Source organism: Gorilla gorilla, chromosome 21 (assembly GCF_029281585.2).
Source record: "Gorilla gorilla gorilla isolate KB3781 chromosome 21, NHGRI_mGorGor1-v2.1_pri, whole genome shotgun sequence".
NCBI classification, from domain to species: Eukaryota; Metazoa; Chordata; class Mammalia; order Primates; family Hominidae; genus Gorilla; species Gorilla gorilla.
In genome coordinates, this window is record NC_073245.2 from 23,064,153 (window position 1) to 23,081,905 (window position 17,753).

Consider the following 17,753-nt stretch of genomic DNA (forward strand, 5'->3'; position numbering starts at 1 on the left):
CCTCTGTGTCTCAGTTTCCTGAACCACAGAATGGAAATGCTACTAGTACTTCCTCCAGATGGTTCTTATGAGGATTAAATGAGGTATGACAAAAACTGAGCTTAGAAGGGTGCCTGGCACACAGATAGGGCTCAATAACTGTGAGCTATTATTGTGTTCAGAGATCTCCAAATATTTTGAAAAAGAGGCTTAATTGTCCCACTGCTTTAAAGTTTTGAAACTTCTAAGACTGGGGGATGTCAGAAATCAAGGCTCAAAGTGTAGGAAGTGAGATCTGTGCAAACTCAGCTAAACTCTAACATGCTCATGTCTACACGATTGATGAGTGGTATTAATTATGTCTCTCAGAGTTCATTTCAGCCTGCAACAAAGCTTAGACCTAAGAGATGCATTTAACATAGAATTTCAATCTCTCTAAGGCAGGCGGGGAGAGCCTTTAAGAGCCTAGGAAACCATGCCCCACTGGTGAGAGTTTACTCTGCCTACTTGTACAAATCCAACTATTTGTCTTGTCAGAGTTAAGTTCTACTGAAAAACAGACCTCTCTCTCTCTCTCCCTAAGGGTTCTCTGATTCTGAATTTGTTCTCTGAAAGTTTAGGTCTGAGTGTGAACATAAAACATCTGGAAAAAGAAAGTGGAAAAGGAAAAGTAAACCCTTTCATGACTCAATTTTTTTTTTTTGGTATTATTTAAAGACACACAAAGCCTAGAGAAGCTCCTGAGAGATGCTGTCATCTATGGCCAGCCTCGAACCCGCAGAGCTTGGAAAAAGATTCTCATCCTGGTGGAGGGTGTCTACAGGTATGTAAATAACAGGACACATTTTACGACTCGGAGGCCTGCAGCAAGCTGACCAGTGCGGAAAGGCTGACCTTTCCTAGCTAAACAGAGAAATGACTTAGAGTTGGTTATATTACACAGGGACCTGAGACAGAGCCACCTATGGGAGCTGTCAGACGTGGGTCATCTGTCTTTCTGATGACTCTATATATGGCGCAGCAGCTTGGAGGCTGGCCGGCTTGTGAAGACTTCCTCAGAAATATCCTCTCAAGGCATTGCTAACTTGAGTTGATTCTTTCCACTGCCTTTGACTGCCCCAGAGTTTCAAAGGCGTTTTGCAGCTGGGTTATTCAAGATCAAAACACTCCTTGCCTTTATGACTGGTAGAAATTGTTGATGGGTGGCCCGGATGCCCCTACCTGGACAGCACGCCCAACCCCCAGCTGCTTGCTGAACTTCGTTAGTGATTGCCATCAGAATACAAAAGATCTGCCTGTTTTCCTCAAGGTAGGAGTAACCTGGGGTGCAATTCTTGTTCCAGAGCCAGCAGGTGGGAGTGGGCTGATGTCTAGTCCATAAGCCAAGGAGATATTATTTCAGAGTGCCCAATCCTGAATCAATTCTCAAACAATCCTGACGTTAGGCAAATTGAGGGGGATATCTCCTATAATGATAGAAAAGTGAAAAATATTAAAAGGAAGGAAGCGAAGGCTGTTCAACTTTAAGACAAGGAGGAGTGTGGCTACAAAGGAGACTTGAGGATACACATAGGATTTCTTTCAGCCTGCTAATCTCATTAGTCCCTGAGTGCACATTTTTTCTGCTACATGAGTGGATAATGAGCAGCAGCAGAAGTGTGCCTTTATTCCTTTTAAGGAAAAAAAAGTGAATTCTCCCAACTCTAAAATAATAGTAAGAAGAAGCTTGGTTTCATTTTATTTTTAACATTTTTAACTCCAGTACTTCTGCCCCCATGGCAAGGATTCTGGATGTTCCCAGTCCTACTGTGGGAAATGCAAAGTTTGCATTTCCAGTTTCTACTAGCTCACTTTCTGCATCACCTACCAGTACCTCCTCCAGCCAGCCCAGAGAGTATGTACTGTTGATGAAGTCTTTGGGAGCACTCTAGACATAGTAGCTCTCCAGGGTGAGCTTGTCCTTGCCCCAGCCTAGGCACATTTGGCGATTTTCAGTCGTTACAACTGCAGTAGTGTGTGACTGGCATATGGTGGACAGAGGCCAGGGATGCTGCCAAGCATCCTACGATGCACGGGACAGCCCCTACAACACAGAGTTATCTAGCTCAAAATGTCGATAGTGCCAAGGCTGAGAAAACCTGTTCTGGTATAACTGACAACTCGTAGGCCTTAACTTGCAATTTTAAGAAATAATCTCATATTGACTCTGGGCTGTCGTAACCTCAAGCATGGATCTTTTTCCCTGTGTGATTTGTGCCTGCTGCCAGCCTGGGAGGGGAGCAAATAGCCCTTATCTAAACACCTGTCATTCAGGCCTAGATTCATGGGAACACAGATCAGCTGAGAGAGAGCAGACTGGGCATCTCCTTTAAGCAGAGTAAACAAAACCCAACTGCAAATAAACAGAACTTAGCTCCAGTAAATGAAAGTTAGGTCTTAACCACTTTGATCATGGCTGAAATTAAGTAGACCACTGGCATTTTACTGGCAAATATTCCCATCAGCTACACAGAGAAACAACTCCAGCAGCAGGGCTTCTTAGTGGCCATGCCAGGCGCCTGCATCCCACCACTTCAGAAGGACAAGGGAGCCAGGTGTGGACTTCCAGCTCCAAGCCAGAGTGGTACCAAACCACAGTTTTGGTTGCACTAGCAATAGTGACTGCTCAGTTACCTATTGCCATGTAACAAACCACCCAAAGCATAATGGCTTACACAGCAATGATTTCCCACGCTACCGTGGGTTGTGTGGACCAACTGGGCAGTTCTTCTACTCCACATGGCATTGGTTGGAGGCCTCTCATGGAGGCCACTTCATTCAGCTGACACTTTGTCTGGGGCTGGAACATCCAAAATGACCCCACTTGCACATCTGGCCCTCGGTACTGGCTCTCACCTGGAGTGCCATGCTCTCTTCCACACGGCTTTCTCTATAGATAGTCTCTTCTCATTCTGTAGTCTAGCCAGAACTCCCTTACAACGTGGTGCTGGCTTCCAACAGAGCAAAAGCAAAGGCTGCCGGCACTGGGACATTATCACTTCTGCCCTGACCCATTGGCTCAAGCACATCATGAGGCCAGCCCCGATTCAAAAGAAGGTGAAATAGACCTTACCCCCTGATGGAGGATCCACTTGTATGTATAAGGATGGGAAGCTTTGCAGGCAGCCATCTTTGGAAGCCATCCACCACAGTGGCTCAATCAACCTGGTGATGACACAGAGTGAAGTCCCCACTTTCCATGAATTTTCCTTCACAAGAAAGTTCCTTTCATTTCACCCACACAGGAATGTTGACTTTAAATGAGACCAAGACCTAAAAGGCCACATTCACAGATAGATAACAGGGCATCTCTTTGACAAGCCTCAATCGCTCTTGGGGGCTTCAATTTCCTCATCTGTAAAATAAAAAGATAGCCTAGAGTTGAGTTCTACAGCCTTAAACCTCAAAGGAAAAGCCTTTATACAGGTGTTCTAATTTGCAACTATCACCAGATATTTCCCATAAGGCCAGGTGCAGTGGCTCATGCCTGTAATCCTATCACTTCGGGAGACCAAGGCAGGTGGATTACTTGAGGTTAGGAGTTCGAGACCAGCCTAGCCAACAGGGTGAAACCCCACCTCTACTAAAAATACAAAAATTAGCCAGGTGTGGTGGTGCACTCCCATAATCCCAGTTAATGAGGAGGCTAAGGCACAAGAATCACTTGAACCTGGGAGGCAGAGGTTGCAGTGAGCCGAGATCATGCCACTGCACTCCAGCCTGGGAGACCGAGAGAGACTCTGTCTCAACAACAACAACAAAAAAAAATTATTTCCCGTAGGATTTTCCAAAGGAGGGTTAGGAATGTGAAGTCAATAGTTCACAAATGCACTCCTACTTTTCGGAGATATATTAGGAATGCATATCTTGTTGGTACCTACACAAAGCCTCCTTTGAATTTTAACTTCCAGATTTTTTCTCTTGCTTATGGTCTGCCACCATGGGTAAAGTACCCCAACATACATCACCACAGAGCCCACATACATCAATTTTTTCATAACCCCCAAAGAGAGTAGTCAGCCAAATCAGAAAGTTTCAGGGAGATATCAAGATAGAAAAGGTTAGATACCCAGTCTGAGAAGTCAGACAACTCCACAAAACTAATAATAATAATGTCACCATTCATAGGTATTATTATTCATATGTAGAATATAGAGGAGTCAGGATTTGGAGGCAGGCCTGGGACCTAGGTTCAAATCCTGGCATCACCACCTACATCTGTGTGGCCTCCATAGGGTACTTTGGTAATAATAAATATTCAATGAGGTCATATAAGCTAGTGTTGGCAGAGCCCCAGCCCATAGAAAGCTCACAACCAAGAGTGGCTGTCTTTATTGTCACATTGATTTTCAGTCTAAGAAGTTGCAACTCAGAAAACAATAAGTCATCTATGTTGCAAGGCTGTTTGCTCTTCTTCCATCCAGAAAGTGGATGTTAGAGAAAGAAACTCACACTGACCATGTGTCTACTCCTTGCTAAACATTTCCCATGTGCAGCCTTGAGTAAGCCTCCAAGTATTCCTGAAGTTATTGTGAATATGAAGAAATTGAGGCTCAGAGGCTTAGATTACTTGCCCCAGGACAGATAACTGAGATGAGGCAGAGCTGGGATTAAAACCAGGTGGCCCTGATGGGACAAAGGCTCAATGTAAATAGAAGAGTCAGCCCATGTGTCCACATCCAATGAAGTAAACATGGAAAATGCAAGATCACCCATTTGACCTTTACCATTAACCTATCTAGGCCTCAGTTTCTTCATCTGTAACACAGGGGCATTGAAACTTAAAACCCAAAGTTTCATGAATGCATGATTTTGGGTTTAAAACTAAAATAGTATTATTTCAGTGTTCTGATCTGTACGTTTTCATTAAGTATCATTTTAAAATCACATTTTCTAATTTCATGTCTCTGAGAAGTCTAGATCCCTTATCAACTCATAGTGGTTGAGAATCTCAAAATTATTCAAAAATATCCTTGAGGTGTGGTGTCCCAAATAACCTGGGACATAAACTAGCATAGCTGGAGCACTAACTTTCAAAATAAAATTAATCAAGGAATAATAGTCAGCTCTTCTAAAACAAATACATATATAAACATATGCACATATGCTGTAGCCTCAGAATACCATTTACTCTAAGAATGTAAGCTATTCTCCTGCGCTCAAAATAATGTAAATTTAAGGATTGAGAACTTCAGTGGTAAACTCTCACCTGTATCTCTATGGTTTAAACAAAGAAAGAAAAGAATAAGAAAGCATTCGTTACTTTATTTTCAATTGACCTTAACTTTCTTTTTCTCTCTTTCCACCTTGCTTTCTTGTTTTGAGTTATACTTTGGGCCCACCAAGGAGATTTTTCCACCATGTGAGTTAGCTAGCCAGTGGTTTAATTCTCCATCTGCCAGTGGCTAATATGGTTTACATGTGGAGGGAAAAGTGGTGAGAGGGAGATTTCAAAAAGGAGGCTTGTCACTTAGCTAATACATTATGTAATAGAAAAGATATAAAGGAATTATTCACTGGCTTGCTGGTTTAAGAATAATTCAAGTCCCTGCACAGAGCTTCAAATTAACTCGTGGAATTATCTTTACCTACAGTTGTGTTTTAGTTGTTTTTCTTCTATTGAAGTCAAAAGAAAAACACAACCTTCCATTCAGGAAGAAAGAATAAATTGCTGTTCTTGTTTTCTGTATCATTTTTGGCACTGTTTTTTGACAGCAATTCATGGGAATAACATAGATAGCCTTTTTATGCATGCTCTAGACTCAATATCCCACTATGGGAAAAGGCTCAATTCAAATTTGATCACATTGTGAAAATGAAAACTTAGTGTGGGTGAATATAACTCTATAAAAGCTGAGTTCTCCCTAGGACTCTGTGTGTGCCCTGCATTAACTCCAAAAGTCAGCAGTATTGTAGAGTCATTAATCTTAGAGGAAGAAATATAAACCAGGTGGGCAGGCTCCTAACATCAGCTAGACCAGCCCCATGGAAGGATGGTTAATTAGCTGCCCGCAGTGTCTACAAACACTGTGGGCCATTAACTTTGGCTTCTGTCAAATTCAGTTCCAGAACAAAAAAATGGCTATTTGTGGCATGTCAGGTTTTTTGGCATATTTGTGTTACCAACTTATAACATTTTAAAGAGAAGAAAATTCTAGATTTCTGAGGACCTGCAGCCATTTATTATGTATGACACCCAGCATGACACCCACATGCCTCGCTCCTATAAGATTCAACACAGAACATTGTCAAGGGCTCCCACTTTCCCAAGTTAGGACTCGTTGCAACCATTTCCTCCTAAGCTCCTCCTCCTGAGGGCCATAACGATTCACTAAATGCCCATCATGGATCAGGTAGTTTACAAGCATGATTTCAAGTGATTGTTATAAAGACCCTGTGAAGAGGGGCCCATCATCCTGTTTGTATTGCATATGAGGAAACTGAAGCAGAGAACATCATGCAAATTGCCCAAGCTCACAGTTAGTAAGCTTAGGCAGCCAGATGGCCAGACTGTCTTCCCCTCAATGGAAACAATTTTAACAAGCAATTAATTTAAGAACATGTTGGAATTAACTCACAAACTTACATAAGAAAAGACAACTCTATTTGGCCTTTATTTCATTAAAATCTGAACTCGGCCATCCAAAACTACCTCGTGGAACACACAAATGCTGCACCCAGTGATCATGATACTCTCTCCAAACCAACACCCGTTGGTCTGGGTAACTGTGCACACAGCCAGCTGGACTGTTTTGACTGAATCGACCTAACACTTAAGCTTATTTTTTAATACATTAAATTTAATCTAATAAATAATTAGGGGAAAAAGGAGACGTTCAACTCTGTTTGATTCAATGAATTAGCTCTTGAACTAACCTAAACGGTTGTTTGAATTGTTTGACAAGTTCCTTTGTGTGGTGAGTGTGTCTGTGTGTTTTCGTACAACTTGCCTGTCAATGCAGTCAAAACTGTGTGCAATATAGACACAGCTTGCAAAGTGTTCTGAGAACTGATTACTGTCAGATTTTTTTAATCCATTGAGTCCCAGAGGTGCCATGTAAATAGAAATTTTAATTTTATTTATTCATAGACTACATTTTTTTCCCTTTGTGCCGGAGGATGTACCAAAGCTTCCCAGGAGGATCTTTGTTAATTCAGAGCATTTCTGTCTCTGCCCTAGCATGGAAGGTTCTATCGTGTATCTGCCCCAGATCACAGGACTTGAAGTGCTTTTGCAACTTACAATATCATGAAAAATAAAACAGTTAGGGCTAAAACAAAAGAGTTCATCTACAGTAGTGGCCCTCTATGTGTGGTCCGCAACCATTGGTGGCAGCATCTCCTGGGAGCTTGGCAAAAATGCACATTCTCAGCCCACCCAATACCGACTGAATCAGAAACTCTGGGGTAGGAGTCTAGCAATCTGTGTTTTAACAAATCCTTCAGAGGATTCTGATGTTCACTCAACTTTCTGTTCCTCTGCCCTAAAGGAACAGAAAGAGGAGACACCTCGGTCATTGACTTGAAGTGGGTATTGAACAAGAGGTCTTAAAGACTTCCTATTGTACTTGAATTGACACTATGATGTCTTAAATAAAGTTCTGTGTCTGTTTAATTCCCTCTTTTAATCTATGGCAATTCAAGCACCGAATTTAAGTCAAACAGACCTGGCCAAAAAGGCAATGCCAGGCTGATAAAGGGAATGACTATAGGGTAATTTAATCAATTCTAGCAGAATATCTAGAATCCAGAATGGTCAGTCTAGTTACACCGGTTGGCTTTACAAATAAATTGGATCAATAATGCAGTGAGCTGATTGTTTGCTTGGGAATTAGCTGAAACCAAAAGCACTTAAATCCATTGAATGTAAATTATTTTATGCAAGTAGCATAGAAATGCCCAAGTGGCCTTACAGGATTGAAAGGGTTGTCTCAGCCCAATAAAACATGCCTTCAGAACAAAGGAATGGCGTGTGTCAGGGAAGACTGTCTAGGATGTATTGATGGGGAAACTGACAGAGCTTCCCAGGAGGGTATTTGTTAGTTATGAGCATTTCTCCTTCTGCCCTAGCATGGAAGGTTCCATCGTGCATCTGCCCCAGATCATAGCTCTAAAGAAGAAATACAAGGCTTACCTCTACATAGATGAAGCTCACAGTATTGGGGCCGTGGGCCCAACCGGCCGGGGTGTCACGGAGTTCTTTGGACTAGACCCTCATGAAGTTGATGTGCTCATGGGCACATTCACCAAAAGCTTTGGAGCTTCAGGAGGTTACATAGCTGGAAGGAAGGTAAGAGAGGGCCTGCTTGTGTCTGTTTAAAACCTGAGTGCCCTGGGGATGCCGTGTGTAGGGCTTCTCTGAATTTCATGAAAGCTTCAATTCAGTTCACCACACCTCAGCTGATCACTCCAGCCTGGCTACAGTGGGTTCACAGCCTGATAAGGCCCAGAATATCGAGGAGCTCTCCCTCGAACAGTGAAGAGGAGCATGTGATGAGTGATCACACTATAATGAAATGGCAACACTGGCCGTGTACATAAGATGCAAAGTACCAGGCAGAGGAATAATTAACTCTGTCAAGTAGTATCTAGGACATGGTTTAGAATGAACATCCATCTGGTAGACAAATAATGGGGGGCCATATTTAACACACAGAGAGAATAATGTATACCAAGCCAGAAGTGATAAGGGATGTTCTGAAAACTATAAGCATTAAAAAACACAAAGAAGATAATAGCAACAGTAGGCAATGTTAGTTATTAGGGAGGCTGACCCTATGCTACAAGTTGTGGGTTTTAATAGTTTTAATCAAAACGGTGGCAGGAATGTACTTCTAAGAAATATTCTCTGCAAAAAAAAATTCTTTCTGTAATGTTGCATACACCATAGGCCAAATCCTGCCATTCTCCAATATCTTATCAATATGCCTTAAAAATTCTGATCTGCTGGGATTAGACTGTTAAGTGAGTGTTGGCCCTGTCATTCTAGTGCCAATATCACCAAGAGGTTTGTGAAAAAAAAAAAAAACAATAAATATTTGAGAGAAATCTAAAAGGAGGGAAAGGAAAGGGACAAAGAAAATCCAATATTCAAACCTGGGTTTGAGAGATAGAGGAGCCAGTTATCTGACCAATGAGAGGACAGCCTTGTCCAAATTCTGACACCTATCTCAGACAAACCTACACCTGTCCCAAAGAGCAGGTGTGACAGTGATGTTGGCTCAGCCTAGGATGCCACACCAGGCCCAAAACCAGTGCATGCAAGTGGTATCAACAAAAATCCCCACTTTCTTACCTATCGTGATGAACAGGAACAAGAGTTCAGACTTCTGGTAAACCAGTTAGACAAACCAAGAAGTGCAGCAGAAAACAGTCCTCTCATTGAAAGCTCATGATTTAAAACAACAGATTTAATTCTGGCCACTGGCCCTGCCATGAAATGCACAGATGCTTAAAATGTTCAGAGTTTTAAGTGGCCTTTACCCTTCAATAAGCACTGCTTTCTTTCGGGCTCAAAGCATTGTTTTTCATCCCCTCTTCACTGGCCTGTGGGAATCAGCTGGGTAATGCTAAAACCATTGGGAAAGCCCAGGATCTTACAAAATTCAGCTAAATCTGGTGAAAGGTTAAATGTTCCCTTCCTAGACTGTCGAAGCAGTAGGAGCAGAGGGTCTCAAATTTAGGAGCTCCCTGATCCTGGCTACATTGCTCTGTGAGCTTGTGGTTTTGTGATTACTTTAGCAGCAGTTCTGAACTACAAAATTTTTAACGAAGCATAACTCTACTTCCTGAACCAAAGGCACCTGAATAAACCGAAGCAAGCCAATTCTTGAAATGTTGTCAAATTTGGTGGATGTCACATTTTTCCCCCTAGAGTAGCTTCATTTGATACCCACTTTAAACAAAGGCTCTCGACTAGCAGAAGTAAAGACCAGTTCACCATGATTCTCTCTCACGCTCTCCATTCTGATGTCAGCTAGAGTATTTTTAAGATGTAGGCGTTCTTGTCCACACAATTTCTATTCATTTGGCATAGATACTGAGCAATTGTGGAAATTACCATTATTTACATTAATCGGGATGCAGAAAAAGTATGCACATCTGTTCATTTTCTTATCTCTTAAAATGCTCATTTTATGCATATTTGGATACAGAGGGTCGCATTGTTCATTCCCTCTCCTCTCCCTCCTTTTTCCTCCCCACCCCCTCCTTTTTCCTCCCCACCCCCTCCTTTTTCCTCCCCACCCCCTCCTTTTTCCTCCCCACCTTTCTCTGTCTTCTCTTCCCTTCGTGTTACACTGCAGTGTCTAAATTTACCACTAGATGGCAGCAAGAATTAGAGCGTGTCTGGCAGAGATTCGTTAGCCTACGCTGAGATCTGCCCTAAAACAGCAAGATGCAAAACCTTGAAAACATAGGGGCTGTTTCCAAGACCTGGGCGGTGAGCAGGAGGGCATTTGAGAAAATGCCTGTATCCCTGATGACTTAAAAATCAGTCAGATACACACCTGTGTGGAATGATTTTGGTCAGACTGTGATAAACCTGGGTAAACTGGCTTCCTTTCGGCTTAATGAGCCCATGATTTAATGGAACTTATGTATCTGTTCCTTTGTACCTTTAATTCTTTTTAATTATGTTAAGTTTCATTATGTATAATTTCAAGTCAAACATATATTTTATTCCTATGAACTTCAGATAATTTTGTGAAGAATTTTTACTTTGAGTCTGTTTAAATTAGGATTCGGCAAATACTAAAGATTTTTGTTTGAAAAAACTACTTCTACTAGTATGTTTAAATAATTAAGAGTAGAGTTTTCAAGCTCTGATAACTGTACTGAAAGACAGATAGATAGGTAGATAGACAGTTGATAGACAGATGAATAATCTCCCAGATACTTTACCGTATATCTCAAATTCGGGGATTATTGCAAAATAGCTAGGATTCCAAACCAATGTATACAAAAGCAACAAAATTGAACATAAAAAAAGTTAAAGTACACACATTCAGACTTGCTGTTTTTCTGAAACTGTGTATAATTTCAATTTCACTGTTCTCATAGGGTTCTCAGTAAACCCTGAAATTTGAAAATAATCAGTTAGCTCCAAAAATCTAGAAAAAAAAGATAAAAACATCTGGCTCTCAACTCTCTTTTTAAGTGATGTTAATATTGGTATAGAGGGGCTGCATTCCCAGTAACAGTGTCTAGGAGGTTCTGGAAATCTTTATGGAATGGGTCAAGGTCAGAGTTTTATATATTAGCAACCAGATGAGACATGTAATGAAACATATTTGAAAACAAGGAGAAAAAAATGGTTTAGTATGACGATACTAGTAGAGGAAACAGAGGTTTTGTTTTTATCTCAGAGCCTTTTCCTCACAAAGTGTCCTACAAATTCCTCTCTGCTAATTGGAAGTTGCTGCCAGGCTGTGATCCCCACTTTCCACCTCAAGGAAACTGCTAACAGTCTGTCCAGAGCCAGCAGAGTTTTGCTGTTTTGCTCACTTTGGGTTTGGAGCCGCTATAGATGCACAGTGAACAGCCTAACGTGGAGGAGTCTGTTCTTTCAAGACCTTCCTGATGAAATTCCAGATCACTACTTCTCTCCATCTGTCAGAGCTCCATGCCATGAATGGCTTCTTTGAAGGAAAGCCTAAGCTGATGGGACTAGGTTTCTTATTTTTATTCTTTCACATTTGTATTGATCCTGTTGCTGGGAAATGTGGTCAATGCCGAAGACCCCAAACTTTTCCCCAGGCAAGGATCTTGAGTCCACTTGCATGCCTGGTGCCGAACACTGGCTCCCACAGCCTCCACAGGCTGACCAGAGACTTGCAAATGAATGAAGTGATGGTAGCCCTTGTAACTGATAGGTTGCAGGGCTGGAATTCTGGAGAAGGGAACTGGGACAGGGCAGACAAATTTGGGGCGAGCATTAGCCCCAGAAGCCTGAATGCCAGCCAAAGCCAGGTCACTCTAAAAAGTGAGCTCTGCCCTGCACGCTAGGCCCTGGCTGTATTTAACATCCCTTTGAAGTAAGCAGGGGTCAGGGAGTGAGCTCTAAGATGTTTATTCTAAGAGTCTCCTGTCTGATTTCCTCCCAAAAGGCCACCCTTGCCCTTGAACTTCAGGCCTGTGTGTAGAGAAAACAATCAGGGTTTTGCACTTCCAAATGGACGTGGAAACCTCGATATGAGGAGACCTCTAACCTACCCTGAAGAAGACACGACCCAGACTCGCCTTGCAAAAGACCAAAGCCACCTCTTAACTCATGGCTCATAGCACCCAATGGGGGAACGAGAGGGGGAATTAGTAGCCAGGAATCAAGGCTCTCCCTGACACTCTCCAGAAGTTACTCAAAGAGCTCCATTTTTTGAACCACACAAGCAAATAAACTTCCATCCAGAAACTCAGACCCTGAGAGAAAGCGAACTCAGTCCAAAAAAAATAAAATTTTGGGCAAGATAGTCTTAACATTAAAAAGAACCAGTGCTGCACCGATGAGGTATTTATTCAAACTAAGAAGGCTCATGACTTTGACTTTAAAAAATGTCTCAATCTGTGAATTAGGGTTGGGGACATTGGGAGGAGCCCTTTTCAAGATCAAAGGAAGTTTTGTTTTACTTCCTTGTCTGATCTTTGTCAGTGATGGCCCCCAAGCTAAGAGACAATTGCTACACTTGTCCCTGAGAACGCAGTTGAGTAATACCCTATATGCTTTGAGGCCCCTGGCCATCTTTCCTCCATCTCTAAAACCCGTCTGTTTTCCACCAGACGGTCAATATTTAGCAGGCCACTACTAGGTGTCCACCACTATGGATTTTAAAAGAAGCGTAAAGCTCCATCCCTGCTCTCAAGGAAGTTTCAGTCCCTTTTGGAGAAACAAGAGAGATAGACATGAAACATTTGGAGACCAATGTGACTCAATCTGTGATTTAGTACCATATAGATGAGTAGATCAGGAACTCCCCACCCGCTCCAAAAAGAGGAACGGTCTCTGGGTTAGGGAAAGCACCGCAGGGTAAGGAGAGTGGAATTGGGGTCTGTGTTCTCCTGGACCCCCCTCACACCACACCAAGCTTACTCTTCTGGGGAGAAGTCTGGAGAAGTCGAGTGTGGCCTAAGGGTGGGGCTCTAGAGCCAGCTTCTTTAGGTCCAAATCCTTGTTCTACCACCTTTCGGGAATAATTGTGTAAACTTTTCTGTGATTCAGTTGTTCTGTCTATAAAATGGGAATTAAAACAGTACCTACCTTAAAGAGTTATTGTGAAATTTAAATGTATTAATGCATACAAAGTTCTTAAAATGGAACCTCAGGCCACCAGGGAATATCAGCTATGCTGTTAGCTTCTAGCCTTATTATCTCTTCAGGGTCATTCAACCTGTCATCAAGCCTGGGTACTCCCTTATTGAAAATGTCTCTCTTTTCCTTTCTTTTCACTCCTACTGCCACCCCTCCCCATAAGGATGGAGGAAGAGTTAGGCTGAAAATCCTTGGTTTGATATATGGGTCTACCAATGTGTAGTCACACAACCTTAGAATGTAACCCTGTGCAAAATGAGAGAGTTGAAACAGAGACACTCCAAGAAGCTTTTATATTTTGGTCCCCTCCTCCCGCCCCCATGCTCCCAGTTCTAAGAATCTTTCAATTGGCCATTGATCAAAAATACTCGGCCAGGCGTGGTGGCTCATGCCTGTAATCACAGCACTTTGGGAGGCCAAGGCTGGCGGATTACCAGAGGTCAGGAGTTCGAGACCAGCCTGGCCAACATGGTGAAACCCCATCTCTACTAAAAATACAAAAATTAGCCAGGAGTGGTGGCACATGCCTGTATTCCCAGCTACTCGGGAGGCTGAAGCAGGAGAATTGCTGGAACCCAGGAGATGAAGGTTGCAGTGAGCCAAGGTCATGCCACTGCACTCCAGCCTGGCCGACAGAGCAAGACTCTGTCTAAAAAAAAAAAAGTCACCAACTGCATCAGGTATTCACTGTTTCACTGCGTACCAGATGCTTTTCTAAGCGTCTCATATATGTATTCACCCATTTCATCCTCATAAACTCCGAGGTATTACTATGATCTAATTTTTCAGAGAAGCCAACTAAGGCACAGAGAGATTTAGTAACTGGCCCATGTTCACACAGCAGTAAGTGGCAAAGCCAGGATTTGAATCTAAGCTATTGGGCACCAGAGGCTGCACTGTAACTCCTGGGTTATATTCCCTCCAAGGGGACAGCTCCTCATCCCCTTGTCTCAGAAGCACTGGCTTCTCCCTCTCTTCCCAATTGACACCTCCATTCTACGCCCATAAGATGCCATCCTTATTCCTAATTTTAGGACAGGCCCATGCCTTTTTGCTCCTCTGCATCTATCCAAATCTCCCCATCCCTCATGGCCAGATCACACCCTTGAAACACCTTGTTCCTGACACAGGTCCACATAAGCCTCCATCATCCAATTCCCAGGACCCACCCACCCACTCCTCATTGGCTTCCCCAGCATCTTGTAGGGAGATATTCACTCTCAATAGAGAAAGGCAATCCCTGCTGCTGCTCCTCAGGAGCACGGAACATGCCACTGTGAAGGACAGCCCTGGCTATTGCTACTCTGGCAAATGACTGCTGCTGTCTCTTTGAGGCGCCTCAGATACTCCAAAGTGAACTTTTCGGATACCCTGTGGCTGATGAATTCAGTCAGGCCAGCATCATGCACATACTCTTCAGATATGGGGAAAACCCACCCAGCTTTTTTCATGAGGCTCACCAAATAAAAGAATCATCAGAAACTTAATTTCATTTATATAAATGGATAATGGATGCCAGGGACTAGCCTTACGGTCCCTTTCTATCCTCCCTCCCCTCCTGGACTCCCACACACGTCTAGGACAGAGAAAGTTATTGGTATATACTTGCTGGAAGGAAAGATGGAAGGGGGGAGGGGGAGAAGAAAAGAGGAAAGAAGGAAGGAAGGGAGGGAGGGAGGAAGGAAGGGAGGAAGGAAATACTTTGAAATACAGAGAAGAAACAGATTTAAATAAAGAATTTGAAATGAAAAGAGAGAGAAAGAGAGAGAGAGAACTAGAGTAGAAGGGAAGGGGAAGGAAGGAAGCTAGAAGGAAAGGAAGAAACAAAAAAACAAAAGGAATAGTTTGAAGTGAAGGAGAAGATGGAAAAAGGAAGTCATAGAAGAAGGACGGGTGAAAGGGGGGATTCAGAATGAAAGACATATTGAAGACAGCAGGAAGAACAGAATAGATCCCTTGGTTCCCCTCATGGACCAGGTAGAGCCATCACATCATTAATTTAACCTTCACCGACCACTGTAAGGCAGGCCACACACTGTGCTGAGGAAGAGAAACTGTGAATGTTGAAAATGCTTGTGAGCAACAATGCCCACACATACCTAAGAGAGACGGAAAAGTGATGGGCAGGGACCAGGCCCAGGCTCGGAAGTGGGAATGAATGTGACTAATGAAGGAGGGTGAGGAGGACATGAACCTACCCCAAAGCAGAGGATCTCAATTCCCAAGAGCTCTTTCCAAATCACCTTCATGAGGAAGGAAGACATAGCGAAGACACCTGCCTAAGTGGGATTCTGAGCTGTGCCGTTATTCTAAAGAGAAGGCATCTGATCCTTTAAAGACCCCACTGCTAATGCAGAGGCCTGTCATCAGCCCATTAGCTTTTCTGCAGGACACTTTGAGAGTCCCAGGCCATGAGACACTGTATAGGTGGGCTGATGGAGGGTCTCTGCCACCCAACTGAGCACCTGCAGATGCCAGCTCTGAGGCCCTCACCACTGCAGCATTAGATTACTGGAGCTTCTTAGGGCTTTCGGCAAGCTTACTTGGGACCTTATATTTGGCCTCAGGAGTCAGGCATACAGGTGAAAAATGGCTCCTACCTCTGAAAACCAGCATTCTGGAGTGGCTCAGCATTCCAAAGAGTGTTACACAAAACACAAAATTCCAATAGTTCTCTGCTGCCAAAGGCATAACCAGAGTTTATCTGGTCCTAATATTCTGGTTGAATTTCCCACAAGCCTCTACTCAAACTGTCCTTTGCTGTCCTCCAAACATGCTGCCTCCATTCGTTTTTGCTGTGTAACAAACCACCCCCAAATCTGGTGTCTAAAAACACCACCATTTATTTAGCTTAAAATTCTGTCCATCAACAATGTGGGCTGGGCTCAGCTAAGGAGTTCTTTTGGTCTCATCTGGGCTTGCATCTGTACAACAGTCCATTGTTGAGTCAGCAGGGCACTGCTTGGCCTGGGGTAGCTTCAGCTGGAATGGTCCTTCTCTGTTCCACATGGTTGTCATCCTCCAGCAAGCTAGCTCAGGCTTATTCACGTAGCAGCTGGAGAGAGTTCTGAGAGGACAAAAGCACTCAAGGCATTTTGAGGCATAGACCCAGAATCACCACACCATCACCTCTGCCATATACTACTGAACAAAGAAAATGACAAGGCCAGCCCAGATTAATCCGCCTTTTGATGGAAGCAACTGCAAAGTTGGATTGCAAAGATGCATGAGTACAGACAGTGAGAGAATTACAGCTATTTTTTGTAAACACTCTACTATACATGCCTTCTGCTTTCTTGCTTCTGTTCCTTTGTTCAACTTCTCTCTTCTGCCACCCTCCCTCCACGTTTTCTTTTCCCCCTTAATTATCTTCATTCTTCAAGGCCTAATCACATCTCCTCATTGGAACCTTCTCTAACTACTTCAGCTAGAAGGACCCTCTCTCTTTCCTCTGCGTCTTGCAGCCCTGTTGCATGTCCTAGTTTGCATGGACTGTGACTTATTCTACCATGCTTGTTCATGGGCACAATCATATGTAATATTCTCAAGGGCAAGGACCACATCCTGTATTCTCTGGGCACTGAACACAAAGTCAGTGCTCACACATAGTAGGTACTCAACAAATGCTTCAGGAATCATTTTTTCTTCACACATCTGGTTTTGCCTTAAAGTTCAACTCCAAACCTGCAGCATCCTGCTTTGCTGTAGATTCTAGGTTTTTGAGGGAGAGACTATGAAGGAAATAGAAAAAATAAATAGTTTGATGAAAACCATTGAAAGTTGGACCCCATTCATCTTTTGAGCATGAGATCAAATGTCTTTTGCTATGAGGATAGGGATGGGACTAGATGTAATTCCCACCACCAGTGTTGAGATTTATTTGCCTTCTTTTTGGGTTTCCCCTCTTTATTTAAGGACCTCGTGGATTATTTACGGGTTCACTCGCATAGTGCTGTTTATGCTTCATCCATGAGCCCACCGATAGCAGAGCAAATCATCAGATCACTAAAACTTATCATGGGACTGGATGGGACCACTCAAGGTAAGAGGATCTGCAGAGAGCACGGCTCCTGGACCTCTCTGTCTCCCTTCTGCCTCATTAATCTCCCCGCTTCTCAAATACACACCTTTATCTTATAGAACCCTATTTGTAAATCAAGCCATGTGATAAATGCACAAAACTGCTGTTAGCACACCATACAAAAACCCTTTGTTAAAGCAAAGAAAACTTTCTAATTTACCTCATTGTGAACAGCAAATTTCGATAATTTTGTGTGATCAATTATGTTGAAATTAAGCAAATATTGTTTGTGTGTGTGTGTGTGTGTGCACGTGCACGTGCACATGTTTGCCTGTGCTTGCTTGGGGCTGTCACTTGTGTTTCCCTAAGACCAAAGTAGCCAATTTAATATCCAATTTTTCAATCCTTTTA

The 17,753-nt window shown here is 42.9% G+C and overlaps 1 protein-coding gene across 3 annotated transcripts in view; it reads left to right on the forward strand.

Annotated features, from left to right (window-relative positions):
• Window positions 1-17,753, forward strand: part of SPTLC3 (serine palmitoyltransferase long chain base subunit 3) — a 158,568-nt gene that overhangs the window by 101,793 nt on the left and 39,022 nt on the right. For all 3 annotated transcript variants that reach the window (XM_004061820.5, XM_055373525.2, XM_055373526.2), the window contains 3 exons: window positions 697-802; window positions 8,089-8,308; window positions 17,237-17,363. In XM_004061820.5, coding sequence (XP_004061868.3) covers window positions 697-802; window positions 8,089-8,308; window positions 17,237-17,363 — 453 coding nt within the window. The remainder of the gene's footprint in view (window positions 1-696; window positions 803-8,088; window positions 8,309-17,236; window positions 17,364-17,753) is intronic.